This window comes from Sciurus carolinensis, chromosome 19, assembly GCF_902686445.1.
Source record: "Sciurus carolinensis chromosome 19, mSciCar1.2, whole genome shotgun sequence".
Classification (NCBI taxonomy): domain Eukaryota; kingdom Metazoa; phylum Chordata; class Mammalia; order Rodentia; family Sciuridae; genus Sciurus; species Sciurus carolinensis.
Window position 1 is genome coordinate 23,028,653 of NC_062231.1, and position 21,282 is coordinate 23,049,934.

Here is a 21,282-nt window from a genome sequence, read left to right on the forward strand (position 1 = left end):
TTGGACTGGTTGTTAAAACTAAAGTTTCATTTTCTGAGTCAGTTTGATGACATGGGGAGATTCAGAGCCTTAGAGTCAACAGGAAATCTAGGTTTGCATTCTGACCCACTATCAGCTGCTGGTACTCCTGGGAATCCATATTTTACTTCTTCCAACTTCTTTCTTATTGGTTAAATGGGACTAATCATAGTACCTAAATTCAGGTTTGCAGCAATTAATATTGGAAAATAATGCAAAAATAATATAAACTTGACACCAAGCCACTATTATGTATAATTATTATAAACAGGGTTTTCTACAGAATTACTTGCATTCCTACAGGAACGTGGAAAGATAGAGCCTAAAGTGGTCTTCTTACAAAGAACTCATTGATAATTTATCACACTATAATGGTGCAGGTTGCAACAAGGGTCCAGAGAGCATACTCAAAATGATAATCTGAGAAGAGTTTATATTAAAAAGACCATCTATTGAAGCACGGGTCACTTAGCTATGACATCAGTTCCCTATTCTTGTTATCTAACAAAAATAGCCTCAAACTTAGTGTTGAAAAGCAATGATTTGTTTGATCACTCTGGTGAGCTATTGTGACTGAGTGACCTGAGTTCACCTGGACAGTCCCTCTCCTGGCTTTACCTTTGGTGCAGTGATCTTGCAGATTAAGGGAGGTTGTGTGGTCCAGATGGACTCATTTACATTTCTAGATGATGGTTCTTGTCCCCTGGGCCAATCTCTTCTTGGACCAGGCGTCCTCAAGGATTTTAGCCAGGTTACATCACATGGGAGTCTCACAGTTTCAAGAAGGGGACAGAGGATGAAAGACCTCTTGAGGTCCATAAACCACAGTCCTATTAACCACAGCCCCGTGCACAAAGCAAGAGATCAATCCTGCCCTGGTTAATGGGGTAAGAAAATAGATTCTGTTCCTATGTTAGAGACAAAGTCACTCTGCAAAGCCAGGCTCCCGCAAGAATGGGAAGAATAACTGTCACTATCTTGGCAAGGAAGTCACCACACAATACCAGACTCAAAGTCAAGAGGGAAGAAAGGGGTTACCAGAACCATGAGAGAGATCACAGCTGCTTGAGAAAACCAATGATGGTAGAAGAGAACCAGTTAAAAGAATGTCCACTGGCCACTGTAACCTACTGGACAAGTTTACATGGAAGTCAGAGAAAGAAAAACTCATTAACAAAACCCTTACAGATTATCCTCATAGGACAAAGGAAGGAGCAGGCAGGGTTGAATAGATCTGGAGGCACAAGTAGAACATACCTAGTCCAGGAAGGGCAAGTCTAGTGGCTACAGAGCACAGGCTTACAGTTGGCTTCACCTGATTTGAATTCCTGGTCTGCCATTTTTATTCCTGGTCTGCCATTTTCCTTCTTCCATTTTCCTGCATAAAAATGACTGGGGCAAACCATTTATTGTCCCTCAACTGTTCATTTTTTTTCTTGTAAAACCAGTATGAGAAATAACTTCCTTGGAGGATTATTCTGAGAAATAAAGGAGATTATATATCCTGCATGTGTGGGTGTCCTTTAGCAGAGAAAACCAACCATGTGTGGTTAGCCATTAAAGATTTATATGTCAACAACTGTTAGAAAAAGCCGGTGTATACTATTTTGCTAAAATCAACTTCCTGTGACTTGGTGGGGTCTTAATTTTCTGGTTAATTGCTCCATTTCTCTTTTGCATTTTGCATGGGTAGGTAAATCCTCGTTAGAAGACCCTGGGGTGCACTTCCAGCCTGTTTAGAAGTCTACAGAGCCCCTTTCTGCTGCTCACTGCCAGAACACATCCTTTGGCTGAGGGAGAGGATGATCCCCCTGCAATGGTGAGAGAAACTTGTAAACCAGGGCTTTATATAATTGTGTTTGCCCCCAATGTCACAGGTATCTTGTCTACCAACAATTTCTCCTCTCAGACTCTGCTACATGGAGTGCAGAGTCCCCTTGGATTGGGTAAAGGCAGATGCAACTGGTGTGTGCTGTAAGAGAGAGGGGAGTCCCTTCCTGTGTCCATTAGTCCCTGAGAAACATCCTCCTCATCCCTGTCTGGCCAGCCTGCACTCTGGTCCACACACTCATGGTGCAAACTCTTCTTTCAGCCACACACTGTCTCTGTGGGGGTTGACAGACAAGAAAGTTTTCCAAGCTGTAGTGGGGGAAGAAGCAAGCCATTCCTTCTTCCTCATGGAGAACTCAACATCCCAATGATGGGAGATCTCAAGGTCTTGGGATATCATCTACTCTAGATTCAAGGACTTGGAATATCATCTTCTCTAGACTCAAGGACTTGGGATGTCATATCCAATGGGTTCAAGGACTTAGATTGTCAAATCTTATGGACTCAAGGTCTTGGAATGTTATTTCCTCTAGGCATAAGGACTTGGGATGCTGTCTCCTCTAGACTCAAGGACTTCAGATGTCATAACCTATAGACAAGGTCTTGGGATATCATCTCCTCTAGACTCAAGGACTTGGGATGTCATATCCTATGGGCTCAAGGACTTAGATTGTCAAATCTTATGGACTCAAGGTCTTGGGATGTCATAACCTATAGACACATCTTGGGATATCATCTCCTCTAGGCATAAGGACTTGGGATGCTGTCTCCTCTAGACTCAAGGACTTCAGATGTCATAACCTATAGACAAGGTCTTGGGATATCATCTCCTCTAGGCTTAAGGATTTGGAATGACAGCTCATCTAGACTTGAGGACTTGGGATGTCATCTCCTTTCCCTTTCCCTATGTGTTCAGTATACATTATTTAGTGCAATTTCTAAATTTCTTACATAGGGTGATTCATATCATCAAAGAATTTTGGATGTACTCAACTATATCAAAGTAACTGCTTTTCTGACTGTAAGATATCTCGGACTCTTTAGCTTCATGAAGTGTTTTGTAAAACTCCTAGATAGGAGAACAATGCAGTTTGACCAACATAGAATTGACGGGGGGAATGTTTGTTCCCCCTGGGGAGAGGTCTATCATGGGTTTAATATTCTACAAAAAATATCTTGGAAATTTTCTAATAAATAAAAATTAATTAATGCCTAAAGACTTTTTTCTTTGGGTTGTCTCCTCCCACTCTTTCTTCATTTTCAGAGGTAAAATAGCTCCCAAGTGGTTTCTCAACAAGACGGAGGGATTGTGACCTAAATATTCTTATGACTAACTTTATGCCAGATCATCATAATGGATTAAACTTTAATAAAAATGTTAAAAGCACCTGTGTCTCTGTGCACCACTCTCCACCAGCTCTTTAAGGGTGGGGCATTTATTTTGAACTGAATTATTTTTTCCACAGGGATTACTGGGTTTGATTCATTCATCCCCAGTGAAATATAATGTTTTCTTTACTTGGACCTACCAAGACTTTTAGAGGCCACCATCTATATTTCCTTCACATGGTGGAAGAAAGGCCAAGTCCAACATTATGAGGGTATAATTACAATCTCATGCTTTTACCGTCTTTTTAACTCTGTATGGTACCTTTTCGTACAGCCTGACATGTTATCCTCAGAACAATTATCAAAATATCAAATATTTGTTTTCAAGTCAATGCAATCAAGAAAATACGGACAGATTTCAATGCTCAGATATCTCAAGGCTTGATTTCAAGACTTTGCTCTAAATGTAGATACCTTACAGTCTAAGTCAACCTCCTGTAATCTCTATCATGTAATTTTCTATGAAAAAAAAAAACCCATTGACAAATAAAATTGCAGAATGTTTCCATTTAGAGAATACATGTCCCTAAAAGAAGCATAATGTATGATTATGCTCTGAGAGGTGCTTATAATCAGGGGATATAAAATTAATTCAACCCAGCTTATTTGAAAAGTGAACAGAAAACTATCACGGATCACGTGAGAGCAGCAAATTTGGGGATGTGTTTCTCGACATCATGCAGCAAATTGTCAATGGGAAGAAGCAGAAAGGAAGACAGACTATAGTATCAGCCAGACACTCACCTATCCTAAGAGTTTTACATACACTGGTCTATTTAAGCAACACAATAGCCTCCTGAGGTAGGAGCTGGTGTGCTTTTGCGAGAGATAATAACCAGGCTCAGCGAAGGGAAGATGCATTTCAGTATTATCTATCTGGAAAATAACAGAATTACAAATTGGTATGTTTTCTTCCTGGCTCTAGGAAGGAGCCATTCCCTTTGGTTCTCTGCAAATATTTCCTCCTTGTGACTTCAGAGCTGGGTTTTGTGCAAAGTTTCCTTATCCCTCCAGGTATACCTGCTTCCAAGCTCTTTCCTGTCCTGGAATATCCTGCTCTTACTTCTTCACCCCTTTCTAAGTTCCTTTCTAAGTTTCTCTCCCTTTGTCTCTACTGCCCTTAGTTTTGATCTCAAGATTCCCCACACCTAAATAATAAGGAATCAGCAGCGTTACTGTAGTATGCTGATTTTAAGTCCTTTGGGTTTAAACTGAGGAGTGGGATAACTGTGTCAAATGGTGGGTCCATTCCTAGTTTTCTAAGGCATCTCCATACTGCTTTCCAGAGTGGCTGCACCAATTTGTAACTCCACCAGCAACGTAAAAGTGTGCCTTTTTCCCCACATCCACGCCAACATCTATCATTGTTTGTGTTCTTGATAATAGTCATTCTAATTGGGGTAAGATGAAATCTTACAGTTGTTTTAATTTGCATTTCTCTAATTACTATAGATGTTGAATATTTCATACAGCTACATCAATGTTTATAGCAGCTCAATTCACAATAGCTAGATTGTGTAACCAACCTAGATGCCCTTCAACAGATGAATGGATAAAGAAACTGTGGTATACATACACAATGGAATATTATTCAGTCACAAAGAAGAAGAATATTATGGGATTTGCAGATAAATGGTTGGAATTGGAGAAAACCTTGCTAAGTGAAATAAGCCAATCCCCAAAAAAACCAAAGGTCAAATTTTTCTCTGATAAGTGGATAATGATATAAAATGGGGGTGGGGTGGTGGTGGGTGAGAGAAGAATAGAGGAACTTTAGATTACATAGAGGGAAATGAGAGGGAGGAGGGGGCATGACATGTTATCCTTGGAACAATGATCAAAATATCAAATATTTGTTTTAAAGTCAATGCAATCAAGAAAGATGGTGGAATGAAACAGACATCATGACCCTACGTTCATGTATGATTACATGAATGGTATGAATTCACATCGTGCACCACCAAAGAAACGAAAAGTTGTACCCATTTGTGTACAATGAATCAAAATGCAGCCTGTAAAAATAACAAAAAATAATCAACAGCAATAATTGATAGAAATTAGCTGCCAACACTCCCAGTTCTTTAAAAGAAGACACATACAAACACGCATCTGCAGCTGCACACATGCACAAGGTAAAGAAATTCATGAAGCGTGATCAATGACAACCTGAAGATAACACCTGAAATAACGTAGGACATTACTGTGTGTATGACATCTTCAGAATCTTATGACACAGGGTTCCTGAACAGCATTTAGTAGCATTTGGATATTGTGTGTCTCTACCCTTTCATTATCATAAAGATGCACCATTTTCCTATCATTGAAATTAATGAGTCAGCACAGCATGGGTAATGATATGCGCATATATATACATATAGATTTACATTTCATATGAACAGACAGTGCTATACACATACATACTTAAAGTTTTTATTTACGCATCTGTGTGTGCATGTGTACATTTTTGAGTTCTTTCTCTATTGACAGTTAAGTAAAATGGGTTTTCTTTCTCTCTTTCCATTCACTGTGTAAACTTGGGACATTTCTTGAACTCACTATGTACCTTTGCCTGCTATTATACTGTGGTGAAAATTTGTAGTACTGCAAAATGGGGCTTTTCTTTATGTTTGTATTTTTGTTTTTTGTTTTGATACCCGGGATTGAACCCAGGGGCATTTAACCACTGAACCACATCTCCAGCCCTTTTTGTATTTTATTTAGAGACAGGGTCTCACTGAGTTGCTGAGGCTGGCTTTGAACTTGCCATCCTCCTGCCTCAGCCTCCCGAGCCACTGGGATGACAGGTGTGTGCCACCACGTCTGGCTGCAAAATGGGTTTTCCCTGGGTTAAATTCAAGTTTGTGTGTGTCTACATTTCTCCTGGAGGTTTAAAAGAAGATTGATTTTGCTGCCTGTCTAGCTCCTCGAGCTGGTCCGCATGCCTTGGCTTAGAGCCCCAGTCCCCATGGTCAAAGTCATCCAGGGCCTACATAGTCTTACATCTCCTCCCTGCGACTCTGACTTCTATTCTGTCTCCATAGCTCAGGGCTCTTAAGGTGTGCTCACCTGGATAATCTAAGATCCTGTCCCCTTCATTTAATCACATCTTCAAAACCCTTTTTGCCATGTAAGGTAACGCAGTCAAGGGTTGTGGGAGTTAGGACGTGGGCATCTTTAAGGGACCAGTATTACTATGCCTGCCTTAGTGTTCTAGAATATTCTACCACCTAAATGGTGGAGTCATTGTACCAGGATTCATGTTTAAGAGAAACGAGACAACCCAGAAAATGTGTGATACACATTATGAAAAGAAAAAGATAAAATTAAGCATCTTTTTTTGTGTGTGAAATCATTTACAACAAAGTTATAGAACAATTTCAAAAATGGGTGGTTGGAACCAAAATAACGTGGGTAATTAGACTGTGTATGTGTTCGTTTTTCGTCACTGTGACAAATACTCAACATAAATCAATTTAAAGGAGGGAAAATTTTATTGACTCACAATTGAGGAGGCTTCAGTTCATGGTCAGTTGGCCCTGTAGTTTGTGAGTCTGTGGTGAGGCACTACGTAATGGCAGGTAGTGTGTGGTGGAGAAATCTTGTCACTTTATGGTGGCCAGGAAATGAGAGAGAAAGGGGGTCCCAATACCCCATTCAAGGACATTCCCCCAATGACCTAACTGCCTCCCAGCAGGCCCTGTCTCCTAAAGTTCCCACCATCTCTCAGTAGGCACTCCCCCAATGACCTAATTGCCTCACAACATGCCCCGACCCCTAAAGGTCCCACCACCTTCCAATAGACACTCTTTCAATGACCTAACTGCCTCCCAGCAGGCCCCGCCTCCTAAAGTTTCCACCACCTCCCAACAGTCACTCTCCCAATGACCTAACTGCCTCCCAGCAGGCCCCGCCTCCTAAAGTGTCCACCACCTCCCAATAGGCACTCTCCCAATGACCTAACTGCCTCCCAGCAGGCCCCGCCCCCTAAAGGTCCCACCACCTCCCAACAGACACTCTTCCAATGACCTAACTGCCTCCCAGCAGGCCCCGCCCCCTAAAGGTCCCACCACCTCCCAACAGTCACTCTCCCAATGACCTAACTGCCTCCCAGTAGGCCCCGCCCCCTAAAGGTCCCACCACCTCCCAACAGACACTCTCCCAATGACCTAACTGCCTCCCAGTAGGCCCCGCCCCCTAAAGTTTCCACCACCTCCCAACAGTCACTCTCCCAATGACCTAACTGCCTCCCAGTAGGCCCCGCCCCCTAAAGGTCCCACCACCTCCCAACAGACACTCTCCCAATGACCTAACTGCCTCCCAGCAGGCCCCGCCCCCTAAAGGTCCCACCACCTCCCAACAGACACTCTCCCAATGACCTAACTGCCTCCCAGCAGGCCCCGCCCCCTAAAGGTCCCACCACTTCCCAACAGTCACTCTCCCAATGACCTAACTGCCTCCCAGTAGGCCCCGCCCCCTAAAGGTCCCACCACCTCCCAACAGACACTCTCCCAATGACCTAACTGCCTCCCAGCAGGCCCCGCCCCCTAAAGGTCCCACCACCTCCCACTACCTCCATCCTGGGGACCAGGCCTTTAGCACACAAACCAATTATTTTCTGGGATTTGTCTTAAATACAAATCCCAGAAAATAATTCATATGAAGTCACTTGTCAAGATGTCTTCATTTGTTTATCCACTTGCCTGAGATGAACTAATCAAAGATTCACATTGATAACAATGCTCATTCTTCTCTTCCTATTTTAAGATACACTTTTTATAAATATATATTTGTTTTAAAAATACAGGCCAACTAGAGTATTTAATATGACCACCCCATATTCTTGTATTTGGATTCTTTCTCTTTTAAAACACGTGTCTGGCCAACTACATTCTGATGTTCTGGAACACCAACAAACAAAAATTGAATTTCTTTTCCTCCCTGTGTTTTTGATTTCCTTGTATATGTCTCAAAAGGCTACTCTGTTCCCAGCATATTAAACAGTGCTGTAGAATTCACAAATCCCCAATTAACTCACCATCATGTGAGGGAAGCAGGAGAAGAAATCAACATTCAAAAACAAAAACAAAAACAAGAGCCAAATGCTGAGACAGAGATGTCTGCAGAGAGCTCAGAGGAAGTGAGGGAAAGACATGCTCAGTCTGAGAGGAAGGTGGAGCCGAGAGGACCGTCCATCATGGCAGCATCTGGCCCTGGTGCTACACCTGAAGGTGCTGCTCCCTAGGAGCCCAAGGAAGGAGAACATTCAGATCCATTAGCCAAGATCCAAACACATGAAAGAAAAAAGCCAGGGAATAGCAAATCATTCCGTCCCTCCAGGCTCACCAGGGTGTGAAAACCTGTTTTTGGAATGAAGTCAAAGATTTAAAAAAAAAAAAGAAAAAGGTATTGATTTCTTATTTTGGAATATGGTGAAACCTGAGTACTCTTTCTATTCTCAGTTGATCAGGATTCAATCTGAATTGCCCTGTGTACTCTGGCAATGGAGTTTTGTGGTTAAATTTTGCTGCAATTATCTCTTCTTAATGTTTTTAAATTGACAGAAAAAATTGAATGTGTTATTGTGCACAACATGATATTTAAAGGATATATATACATTGTGAAATAACTAAATCTTGCCAATTGGCATACACATTATTTGCAGAAATATTTTTGTTGTGAGAATATTTTGCCTCCATTTTCTTACCATTCTTCAAGAATTCAATATATTATTAAGCAGGGTGTAAACAGATGTCCTATCTAACTGAAATCTTTTTCCTTGAACCAACCTCTCCCCTTTTCTTCCTGTCCTGCCAAAGCAGCCCTAGGGTTCCTAGGTACCAAGTTCTACTATCCACTTTATGAGATCAACATTATTAGATTCTATGTGGCATTTGTCCCTCCATGCCTATTTCACCTAATGTCATCTATTCTAGGTTCACTCACACTGTCGCAAATGATAGGATGCCCTTCATCTTCGTGGCTGCATAGTATTTCATTGTGTCTATTCTAGCTAACTTTTTTTCTGAACAATTTTAGGTTAGACAAAGTCAGGATGGTCTTCTCAGTTCAACTGTTTTGATGGTTTACTGAGGATTATACAAGTGTTTGGGGGAGGATTATTATAAAAGAACAATATCCATTATTTATAACACTTAAATACTACTAAATAATTAGCATTCCCTTAACAAGCAGTGGATTATATGACAGGAAAATCAAAGACTTCTAAAATAAAGTAAGCTACTTCAAGTCACCTCAGAGGTCAAGGGTCACTATGCCCCCATAATAAACCATCTAGGACCTTTCCTTCCTCATATCCCATTGATTGGCAGTTCCTGACAATCCTGTAGGTCTCTATCCCTGCTGCCAATCAAGTCTGGCTGACATTTACCTATCACAAGAATATCGTCAGAACCTTTATCTTAGTTTCTGTTCTTGGACTCTGGACAGTCCATTCAGCATAATGTGGCTTCTGAAACATAAATATATTTAAAACTGAAATAGAAGTTCCTTCTTGGGTTCAGCAAAGTCGGGGAAAACTGGGTTCCAGTACCCCTGTGCATTTCAGCCACACTCCTAGGTGGACTTTATGCTCCGTCCTTACCCCCTTCCTTTGAGTACCCACAACCCACTGAGCTCTGCCTCCTGAGACATCTGCAGATTCCTTTTGTTCTTTTCTGCCTGAAATGTTCTTCTCTTCCTTCATGACGTTTCCACATCCTCTTCTTCTCTAAGAAGAACCTTCTGCCCCGCAGTGTTGGTGTCTGACCTATTTCATTTTCCATCACAGCTTCTTTCTTATCTCCCCTCAGCCCTTATCACAAACCGTGGTTATTTCCTTCAAGCAGAGAGACTTGATAATTTACCGCCTGTTCCCTACTTTTGTGACATGTTTTTTCTCTTTGCTACTTTCTTACAGAGTCTTCTGCAATGTTCCGAACCTGAAAACTGATAATGTTTTCTTGAGGGAATGGATGAGTTATGAATCTGAGTGTCTTTCATCAGTAGCTGCAATGTTTCTGAACCCAATGTAAACAGAAAACTACATTTCTACAAGACAAATTTCTTATAATCATTGCTTCATGTTTTCACTTTATATAAAGGTCCCATTGTCTCGTATTAAATACTCATAGTTCATGAGCGCTAAAAGGAAGTGCTTATGCCAAGAACCATAAGGTGATGTGCTCTGAACAGCAATGACAATATTAATTTTAAGATGCCAACAACACACAGTAAAATTAGCACCTGACATAGTTAAAATGATCTCAGAAAGGAACGACGTTGACAGGGTCATTTAAGAATGATATTATGGCATTTGCAGGTAAATGGATGGAATCGGAGAATATCATGCTAAGTGAAATAAGCCAATCCCAAAAAACCAAAGGCCGAATGTTTTCCCTGATAAGTGGAGAATGATATATAATGGGGGTGGAGGGTGAGAGAAGAATGGAGGAACTTTAGATTACGTAGAAGGAAATGAGAGGGAGGAGGGTATGAAAGATGGTGGAATGAGACAGACACCATTACCCTATCTCTGTACCTGTATGATTCCACGAATGGTGTGAATCTACACCATGCACAACCATAGAAATGAAATGATGTACCCCATTTGTTACAATGAATCAAAATGCAGTCTGTAAACATAAAAAATAAATAAAAATAGGAAAGTCAATCCTATGCTGCATCAAAAGAATGAATGTGAACAGAGTCCAAGCCAATCAATGTTTCTTTAAAAATTTCTTTTTTTTTTTATTCTTCCAAATGAATTTCATGACTACTTTTTCTTCTTCTTTTTTTTTTTAATTGTATACAAATGGGATACATGTTGTTTCTCTATTTGTACATAGTAAAAATTTCTTTTTTCTCACTTCAATCTATGAGCTTTTTCAGAGTTTATTCCATGTATGCTTTGGAACACCCTCCAAGGGATAAATGGAGGAAGGTATTCATTTTCATTTTACGGATAAAGAAACTGAAATTCAGAACCAAAAAAGGTCCTGCTTAAATGTCCTGCCATGGGAATTTGCTAGCCCAAGGTCTCTGCAATGTAACCCGCCATGCTCTAAGTAAGCACGTCGTGTATAACAAAGGTCGAAACTCAAATGCCTCAAATGGCTCATAAATGGATCGTGGAAGCGGGGAGGAGAATGTAGTAAAGGGAAGTGAACCTTGTGGTCAAAGAGAAGGTCATGTGCTAGCTTTCTAGCTGAGAACCAGGCAGGGAGCCAGGCCCATAGTTACCGCAGGGAAGCTAGCTTCGTGTGCAATCTGCCGTATAGACATGGACATCTCCTTCAATGTTCCAATCAATAGACACCGATGGTGGCTCACCTTTCGGTGACGGATGTTCATTTGGGGCTGAAAGTTTCCAACCTCTGTAGTGCAAAATAACTAATTTCTTTTTCTCCAGAATCTCAACACCTTTAGGTATTTTGAGTCATTGGAAATGAAGTGGACTGGATCTCACCATAGGACCTAAGGAACTTGCATCTAGAAAAAGGAAATTGAAACTTGGTGTTATGCATCCCAACTGAAGAACCCTCCTGGCTGAACGTGCAGCTTTGATATTGCAGCAGGACGAGATCATTGCACCCCATTATCACCTATGGTCAAGGGCATAGGCTTCAGTTGATTTGGCTGCAGGGAAAATAATGACAGGTGAGACCTTGGTGTGATACACACAGCTACTGGACACTACAGGTGTTGCACCCTGGCTATAATATGAAATTCAGAGAGTCGTGTTTCTAAAGACAAGTGTTTGCGTGTGTTGTTTGTTAAAGTTCTTTTGAAGGAAAGAGAAGAAAAGTCTCATGCAAGTACAGGGCACGTCTGATTGAAAAAGTCACCCTTAAACTCATTTTAATTTTGAAAGATTTAAAAAAAATTAAAATACTTCATATGCAGACAGAGATATGCCAGTTTACTAGTAAAATAAGATAGGAGGTTTAAAAAATAGAATGAGCTACACTGCAGTGTAATAAAGCATCACCTACGATAATAAAAGACAAGGCGTGTTCTGATGGAGAATATGAATTTCAGGTAGAAAGTTCCAGTCTCTTAATTGTTAGCTATCGATGTGAAGTGAATGTGAATTCCTCTTCTCTCTAGCAACAGCGATAAGTGGTAAGTTTTCCAGAGAGTCTGTAACTAGTTGCTACTCTTTTTTTGGTTTATCATCCAGATTGAAATGTGAGTTCCAAACACTGTTCAAAATAACACACACTGTGTCCTTGCATTTGAAGAGTGTGGTTCGGAAATCCTTAGTGTCTACACACTCCTGGGAACTTAGCCCCAGAACACAGTGCTGTTGGAGTTTGCAACCTGCAAGGTAGAAGATGAATTTTCAACAGATAAAGAAAATGATCTGATTAGAAGGTTGGTGATCTCTTCAATTACACATTGCTGTCAACGGAAATAGACTGAAATTAATCTGCTGAAATTTGATTTGGGAGATTCTATAATGGCTGCACTTCAAGGTAGTAAAAGTTGCCCAAAGTCATTACTGTTCCTATCCGAAGAGCCCGAGAATGCCTCAGATTGGTTATGAGCATTAATATCCACCCTGTAAGGATCGAGTTCTGTGACCATGATCATTATTTCACAAGTTGAAAACTCAATCACGAATAGATGCAGATTGCTTCGTGTTTGAATTAAAGTTACTGAGTCTATGCAGGCTATTAAGAATCCATCTACAATTTCAGTATCTCAAATTTATTGCCTTTCCAACTTCCCAATTACTATTTTTCCTCAGGCATACCTAGTATCTGGCCTCAGTCATTAAGGTATGCTTTTTTAAACTGGTGTTGCAAAAAAATCAATATACTTCTGGGAAAAAAGAAAATCACCATAATAAAAATTATTAGAATTTATGGAGTGCTTTTCATCTTCAAAGTGACTTATAAATATTAATTAATACTACCCAGGAATAGGACTCTACCCAGTAGAGCTTTCTGTTCCCGGAATAACGTGGCAACCCGCAAATATCTCAGGCCAGCTCCCTTCCTGGTCTTTGATGGCGGGTGGAGGGAAACGCATTCACGTCGGGATTTCTTTTCTCCTCCTTCAGCTGCAGTTTGCTGCCCTTATTCAAAGAGGTGCTGAGTTTTCTTCTCTCCAGAGCTTTGCTCTGAGCAAAATAATTATCTTCCAAAGCACGCCTAACCAAATTGTAAGGTACACATAATGAAAAATGGCACCATAACTTAGCATTTCTGATGTTTTCTCAAAAACTTCTATAGTCCAAGAATTTTATCTTTATTTAATTTCTTTCAAGGATGTAGCGTGTACCCACTTCATCTGGAGTTTGCTAGCTTACTATTTCAGTGAGGCTTGTAAAATAAAAGCACTTTTTTTTTTTTTTAAGGAAAAGCAAATGGTCCCAACACTCAACTGCATCAGTACAGAAAAGAAAACCCATGTCGTCAGCATCTTTGTTTCTGGACAGGACCGTACCAAGTGCTACCAAGAACAGGAACGTTAGCTGGTAAGGTCTATGAGAAAACCTAAAGTCTATTCTATTCATTTCCTGAACAAAGGGAGTTTTTAACAAGGATAGCAAGAAATCAAATCTCCAAATTATCAAGGAAATTATTTAAAAATCAGAATTTTGACATTCTATTTTCCTCGTAATCTTACTTAAATCCTTGGTTTATTATAAATGCTAGACCACATTTCCTAAGCCTATGACTGGATTAATGAATAAATGGGAATTTCAGAGAACGTGGAACCTTAGTATTGAGGAATATGGAGAAAGATCTTGGCACACAGTCTCCAGGTGGATTTACTTAAAGTCAAACCTACTAATCTAGTAATAAGAGAAATGCAAATCAAAACCACCCTAAGATTCCATCTCACCCCAATTAGAATGGCGATTATCAAGAATACAAGCAACAACAGGTGTTGGCGAGGATGTGGGGAGAAAGGTACACTCATACATTGCTGGTGGGGCTGCAAATTAGTGCAGCCACTCTGGAAAGCAGTGTGGAGACTCCTTAGAAAACTTGGAATGGAACCACCATTTGACCCAGCTATCCCACTCCTCGGCCTATACCCAAAGGACTTAAAATCAGCATATTATAGAAATACAGCCACATCAATGTTCATAGCTGCCCAGTTCACAATAGCCAGATTGTGGAACAAACCTAGATGTCCTTCAATTGATGAATGGATAAAGAACTGTGGTATATATACAATGGAATATTACTGAGCCATAAAGAATGATAAAATTATGGCATTTGCAGGCAAATGGATGAAATTGGAGAATATCATGCTAAGTGAGATAAGCCAATCTCAAAAAACCAAAGGACGAATGATATCGCTAATAAGTGGATGATGACACATAATGGGGGTTGGGAGGGGTTAGTGTTAGGGTTAGAGTTAGGGTTAGAGAGGGGGGCAAGAATGGAGGAAGGAAGGACTGTATAGAGGGAAAAGAGGGGTGGGAGGGGTGGGGGGAAGGGAAAAATACAGAATGAATCAAGCAACATTACCCTATGTAAATTTATGATTACACAGATGGTATGCCTTGACTCCATGTACAAACAGAGAAACAACATGTATCCCATTTGTTTACAATAAAAAAAAAAACCTACTAATCTGATGACAAGAAGAAAGAAGTAGTTACAAAATAAGACAAATGGAACTGAACAGGCACTTCACAGTACTACAAATACATGGGAAAACAAACACATGAAGAAATGGTCAACGTTTCCAGCAATTAGACAAAAGCAAAATAAAACTACACTGAGATTCCATCTCACTCTAGTCAGAATGGCGATTATCAAGAATACAAGCAACAATGAATGTTGGTGAGGATGTGGGGAAAAAGGCACACTCATACATTGCTGGTGGGACTGAAAATTGGTGCAACCTCTCTGGAAAGCAGTATGGAGATTCCCCAGAAAACTTGGAATGGAACCATTTGACTCAGTTATCCCATTTCTTGGCATATACCCAAAAGACTTAAATCAGCATACTAATGAACTGGACATTAATACCTTATGTACATATATGATTACATAACTGGCGTGATTCCATATCATGCACAACCAAAAGAATGAGAACTTATACTTCACTGATGTATAATGTGTCAAAATGCATTCTACTGTCATGTATAACTAATTAGAACAAATTTAAAAAGTTAGCATACTATAGTGACACAGCCACATAAATATTTATAGCAGCTTAACTCACAATAGGTAAACTATGGAAACAACCTAGATGCCCTTTGACAGATGAATGGATTAAAAAAATGTGGTATATATACACAATGGAATATTACTCAGTCATAAAGAAGAATGAAATTATGGCATTTGCCAGTAAATGAATGGAACTGGAGACTATTATGCTAAGTGAAATAAGCCAATCTTAAAAAAATCAAAGGCCAAATATTCTCTCTGATATGCAGATTGGGGGTGGGTAGGGAAGAATAGACATACTTTGTATTAGACAAAGGGGAATGAAGGGAAGAGAGAAAGGATGGGAATAGGAAAGACACAATAAGTCACACATAACTTTCCTATGTATGTATATGAATACATGATCAGTGTAACTCCACATCATGTACAACCACAAGAATGGGAAGTTATACAGCATGTATGTATAATATGCCAAAATATATTCTACTGTCATGGATAAATAAAAAGAATGAAAAAATTAAAAAGAAAGAAAGGGAATTATAACAGCAATAACATTGTTTTTAAAAATCACCAATGGTTTTGAATTTTGAGTGTTCTCAGAAAATATAAATCTTAATAATAGAACTTGTTATAAAGTAATCTAGTCTTTGGTCAAGTGAGAGTATTTTAAACAGAGTATATGAAACATTCTATCATGCCCAATTTGTTTTATTAAAAGAGTGGACATTTTATCACAGAAAGTAGGAAAGTCAAAATCCCTCAAATATTCAACAAATTATTCAGTATGAAAATCTTACCAAACTATGTAAAATTTTGTTATTTTTTTTCACTGAACAAAATTTATCCCAGCCTACCCTTAGAAACGACTCTAATACATCAGTGATTCTCCACAGGTCCATGAACACGGGCTTCAATCTCTGAGTGCTCTCGGCAGTTTGAGGAAACATAGTCAGTGGTAGTAAATTCCAGGTAAGAAAGGTCCCATTCAACCAGAGAAGATACCAGAAAAAAGTTGAGAAAGCATTTCAGGGTGTGTGGGGGTTGTCAAGGTTCAACAAACATTGCCTTGTACCCAAAGTAGTCACACAATGTCACTTAATAAAAAACCGTAGGGCTTTATACGAACTTGGAAGCCCTGTCTCTCAACATCTCATCTTACAAATGAATAAAGTTGAGAGTAGGATTTCAATCATTCCATTTGAAAAGTGGGTGGGATTAGAATAGAATTAGTATCAGCAGAAGAGCATCATTTCAGTTCATTGTATGTGGCAGCTGGGTTGGACAATGTTTCCGGGGTGTTTGGTTAAATATTATTCTGGGTGTGCCTGTGATGATTTGCCTGGATAAGATTATGGTTTGGATCAGTAGACTCGGTAAAGCTGATTGCCCTTCACAATGTGGGGGGGATGTCATCCAAAATGTTGAAGGTCTGAATAGAATCAAAATCTGAGTAAGAAACAGCCATGTTTCTCTGATGGTCTTTGAATCTTCCCCCACTTCACACGTGAACTCTGGAACTTAGACCACAAGCCATTGTGCATTGACACTTCTTAGCTTCCATAATCTCTTCACTCATTTCCTTTCCATACCTCTTTCTCTTTCTCTGTCTCAGGCCATAAACGGCTGCCCTATGTGTTCTGTTCCTCTGGAGAACCCTTACACAAGTGCTGAGTCCAGCAGGGATAAAAATGAACAAATTCTGGAATTCTAGAACAACAACAACAATAACAAATACTGTTGAAATAAATATGTAGTTTCATAGCAAACAAATATACGATGGCTCATAAGGAGTGTATATTCCTTCTTGTCACCTCAAGATAGAATATGAGTTGCTAAAATACAGAGGCATTTAAAGAACTTGGAAGCCCTGTCTCTCAACATCTCATCTTACAAATGAATAAAGTGAGAGTAGGATTTCAATCATTCCATTTGAAAAGTGGGTTCCTCATGGGTGGCAATGATTATGCTCCTGCGTCTGGGGTTCATAGGAGTTTCAGGCCATCCCTCATCATTTGAATTTTTCAGCTTTTAAAGATAGCGGGAATGCCCTCCTATAGCTGCCCTCTGGTGCAGAGTTACAAGGGGGCATTAGAACAAGAGAAGGGAGAAAATGGAGATGAGAGGGAAGTCCATGCTATCCCGATAGCCTGTAACCTTATCAAGTCACTTTTCACCAGTACCCTGTCTCCTGCTCCTTACTTCCTGCTTCTCTCTGATTCTTTCTGGATCCAGTCACAACTTTTCCTCTTTCCTGTAAGAAATATGGAAATGAATTAATTATCATATTGATAAGAGTTTATAATACTCCTCCACTCCGTCAATAAAAGGATCTATTGGAATTCTTCCTGAAGGGCAGGCAAGTAAGTAGATCATGCAGATAATTTCCTTGAAATGGAGTGAGAGACCACCATGGCTTTATTTTTCAGTGAGATTCAGTGTCAAGAGTAGGTGGACAACCCATTTTTCTTGAAGCTATTTTGACTTTTGACACAAACGCATATGAAATTCGTTCATATAGAACATCTGGGCAAAGAACTGTGGTAACTTATTTCATCGTGGTCTAATTCATAAGCAGGAGATTTCAGCAGCTGTGTTTATAAACAACTTAGGGTGTCCCTTGCACCCTGCCAAATATTCTAGGTATATCATATCCCATAATTTGATCCTAGTGAAATGGAGATGTTGAAGATGAGTCTCAGATCTCAACAAGAGTAGAGATTCAAACTGAACCACAGGTCATACTGCTTAGTATGAATGCCGAATTATATTCCAAAACACAGTAGGAAGTGATGAAGAAGTAAATATATATTAGATATTGAATAGACTTTAAGACTCTGGGAATCATAAACCAAGAGTATCCTGCGAACATATGACAGACTGAGAAGACATGATTTGCCTTTGGATTCATGTCTATATTTCACTCACTAGGTCAGTGGGAACACTAATTTTAGAATATCTAACTCTGAGTCTCCTTTCTAGGGAGAAGGACACAAATCTTGTCCCAGCAGGTTGAAGAAGCCGTTAGATCATACACCAGACACATATGGGTGTGTGTCGGAGACCCTGCTGCTGGCAAGAGTGAACCAAATGGAATCTGCTGTTGCTTGATTAGCTCCATAAAAGCACGGCCAGGTCTTACAGCAGCAGGGAGAACAGGCTCGTTCATTTGAACTGTTTGCACAACACATTCCCTTAGGCAGGGAGCAGGCCACAGAAAACTACTGTCCATCTGTGGCTGAGTCCAGGGGCATCTTGTAAAGAGTTCTAAAATGTTGAAGGAATGAACATGATATCTATAATGGTTTGAATATGAGGTGTCCCCCAAAATCTCCCTGATGGGATTAATTGAAGTGGTAGGTGTGGCTGGAGGAGGTGGGAATGGGGTATGACTATGGGGTATATATTTGTATCTGGAGAGTGGAGTCTCTCTCTCTCTCTCTCTCCTCTCATCTCTGCTTCCTGATGATGTGAGCTACTTCCCTCCACCACGCTCTCCCGCCATGATGTTCTGCCTCACCTGGAGCCCCGAGGAATGGAGCCGGCCTTCTATGGACTGAGACCTCTGAAACTGTGAGCCCTCAAAGAAACCTTTCCTCCTCTGTGATTGTGCTGGTCAGATCATTTAGTCCCAGCAGCGAGAAACTGACTATAAACATCCGATTTTAAGAACCGTGTGCAGGGAGGGTCCAAACTCGAAGGTGAGGAGAGTTCAATAAGTTCCCCCCAATTAACAATTTTGCACCCTATTAAGAAGGTGAGTCCAGGGTGTCCTTCCTCAGCCTGAGCTCCCCAGGTCAACTAACGCCAGAGGTTGGTGGGCGGCGAAGACTGAGATCAGGGTAAACCCCTCAAGCTGTCTGTGAAGGAAATGGACGGATGTCCTGAACGGTACCCAGCTTCTATGTTCCCTAGACTCCACGCTTCCATGGAGTGAGGCCACTGAGCAAGGTAGGCTCATTCTGGAGGAGACTCCACCCACAGAAATCCTCCTGAATCCTGGCTAACACAGGGTGAGGTAGAGAAGGCTACCCACTGAGCCCGGGTACCATGCCCAATGTGTTTTGACCCCAATAGAGAAAACCTGGCCGAATACTTCTGTTCTCAGATTCTTTACTGAATACAAAGGCTGTGGGTTTATAATCATCACCTGACTCTTCTTCATGCAACCAGTTTAGGAGAATATGGAATCCGCTGAAAGAGTGAACTTGGCTCAGAGGCACTGTTTACAGGAAGTCAGGAAGGTTGGGGGATGTTACCTGGGTTCTCCTTTCCCTTCATTTCTTTTCCTTTGCTAGGAAGCCCTTCTTGTGGTCACTGAAATGCCTCCAAAGTGAGTCTGGAAGAACATGGTGGGTACCCACCTTTGGGGGTGCAAATATTCTTTACTCCAAGTTGATTCAGACACGAAAGCACACCATGCCTTTTCATAGCTGATACTTTGCAAGAAGCCCGACCATCAACGAATAATTACATTTTATTTGAAAGTGGGGAGAACTTTCTAAATACTGAAGTGCATTGGCTGGAGTACATTCAAATGCACGTAGATTCAAACCCACTTCGCACCTATCATCCTTGACGAGGGGAGTTATTTTTACTCTCCGTACCCAGGGCTTGAAAGACGCAGCCTTTGCGGCTCCCCGGATTAACTTGGCACCTTTGAATGTACGCAATCATGTGTGAACTTTAAAATTCAAAAGTGTTTAAAATTGTCTTTATTAAGGTACCACAGATATTTACAAGATCTTAATAATATACATTTTTCTTCTTTCCAAACAAATCTGTATTAAGAAGTCTCCTGGTGGAGGCTGGAGAGCATATTTACAGGATGATTTAGCTGTCAGAGAGCTCCCAGCCGTTTATGGTTTTATTCATCGGATAAGTGGCTGGATAGCAAAACAGTAAAAACTCAGAACCACAATGGGCAGGAAACGGGCCTGAGGTTCTAGGACTTGATCTCCTCTGGAACTCAGACCTGCAAAATAAAAAGAATAACATGAGACGACTTGGAAACCTATAATTCCTCATTAGATTAATTCTTCAAGACACAAAACACTCATGTCCCTTACAACAATATATTTTATTCCATTCCCTTCATTTACGATATGTTTAATTTTAGAAAGTCCCTTACTCTTTGTTTTAGGCTATTTGTTTTAAATGGAAAGCTGCAGTTGACCAGGGTTCAACTGTTGAAGCCCTCCTGAAGTGCAGATTAAATTAGGCCATCGTTGGGTGTGTGGCACATGTCTGTAATCCCAGCGGCTTGGGAGGCTGAGGCAGGAGGATCAGAAGTCTGAGGCCAGCCTCAGGAAGTTAGCAAGATCCTAAGCAATATAGTGAGACTCTGTTTCAAAATAAAATAAATTAAAAAACAAAAAAGGGCTGGGGTTGTGGCTCAGTGGTTAAGCACCCTTGGGTTCAATCCTTGGTACCAAATAATAATAATAATAATAAATAATAATAATAATAATAAAAAAATAAAATTAGCCAGGACTTGGATGACTGATGATTGGATCTTGAGCAGAACTTCAAGCTCTTCTTATCCCTCTCACACTAAGATAATAAATTGCCCTTACAGCCTAAGTCTGACTGACCAGCATAACGGATCTTATTGAGAAGGACTCAAAATTGTGATTCAGTTCAGTATGAATGCTGTGATTGACTAATCATGCCTGCCAAGAATACGGAAAGGGTGGCATACGTATGTGTGCTTCTCCTTTGCTGCCCCTGTTCTGCGAGGCCTTTAAAAATCCATAAAAATAATTTCTGAGTCTTTGGTGCCAACAGAAGGAATCAGAAAATTACACACCAGAATACAGAGGGTTGGGGCTGGGGTGGTGGCTCAGTAGGGGAGTGCTTGTCTAGCACGTGTGAGGCACTGGGTTCTGTCCTCAGCACCACCTACAGACATATA

The 21,282-nt window shown here is 40.5% G+C and overlaps 1 protein-coding gene across 2 annotated transcripts in view; it reads right to left on the reverse strand.

Moving 5' to 3' along the window:
• Positions 1-20,112: 20,112 nt before the first annotated feature.
• Cntn6 (contactin 6) overlaps positions 20,113-21,282 on the reverse strand; it is a 176,791-nt gene continuing 175,621 nt past the window's right edge. For both annotated transcript variants that reach the window (XM_047534747.1, XM_047534746.1), the window contains one exon: positions 20,113-20,343. In XM_047534747.1, coding sequence (XP_047390703.1) covers positions 20,240-20,343 — 104 coding nt within the window. In that variant the 3' untranslated portion in view covers positions 20,113-20,239. The remainder of the gene's footprint in view (positions 20,344-21,282) is intronic.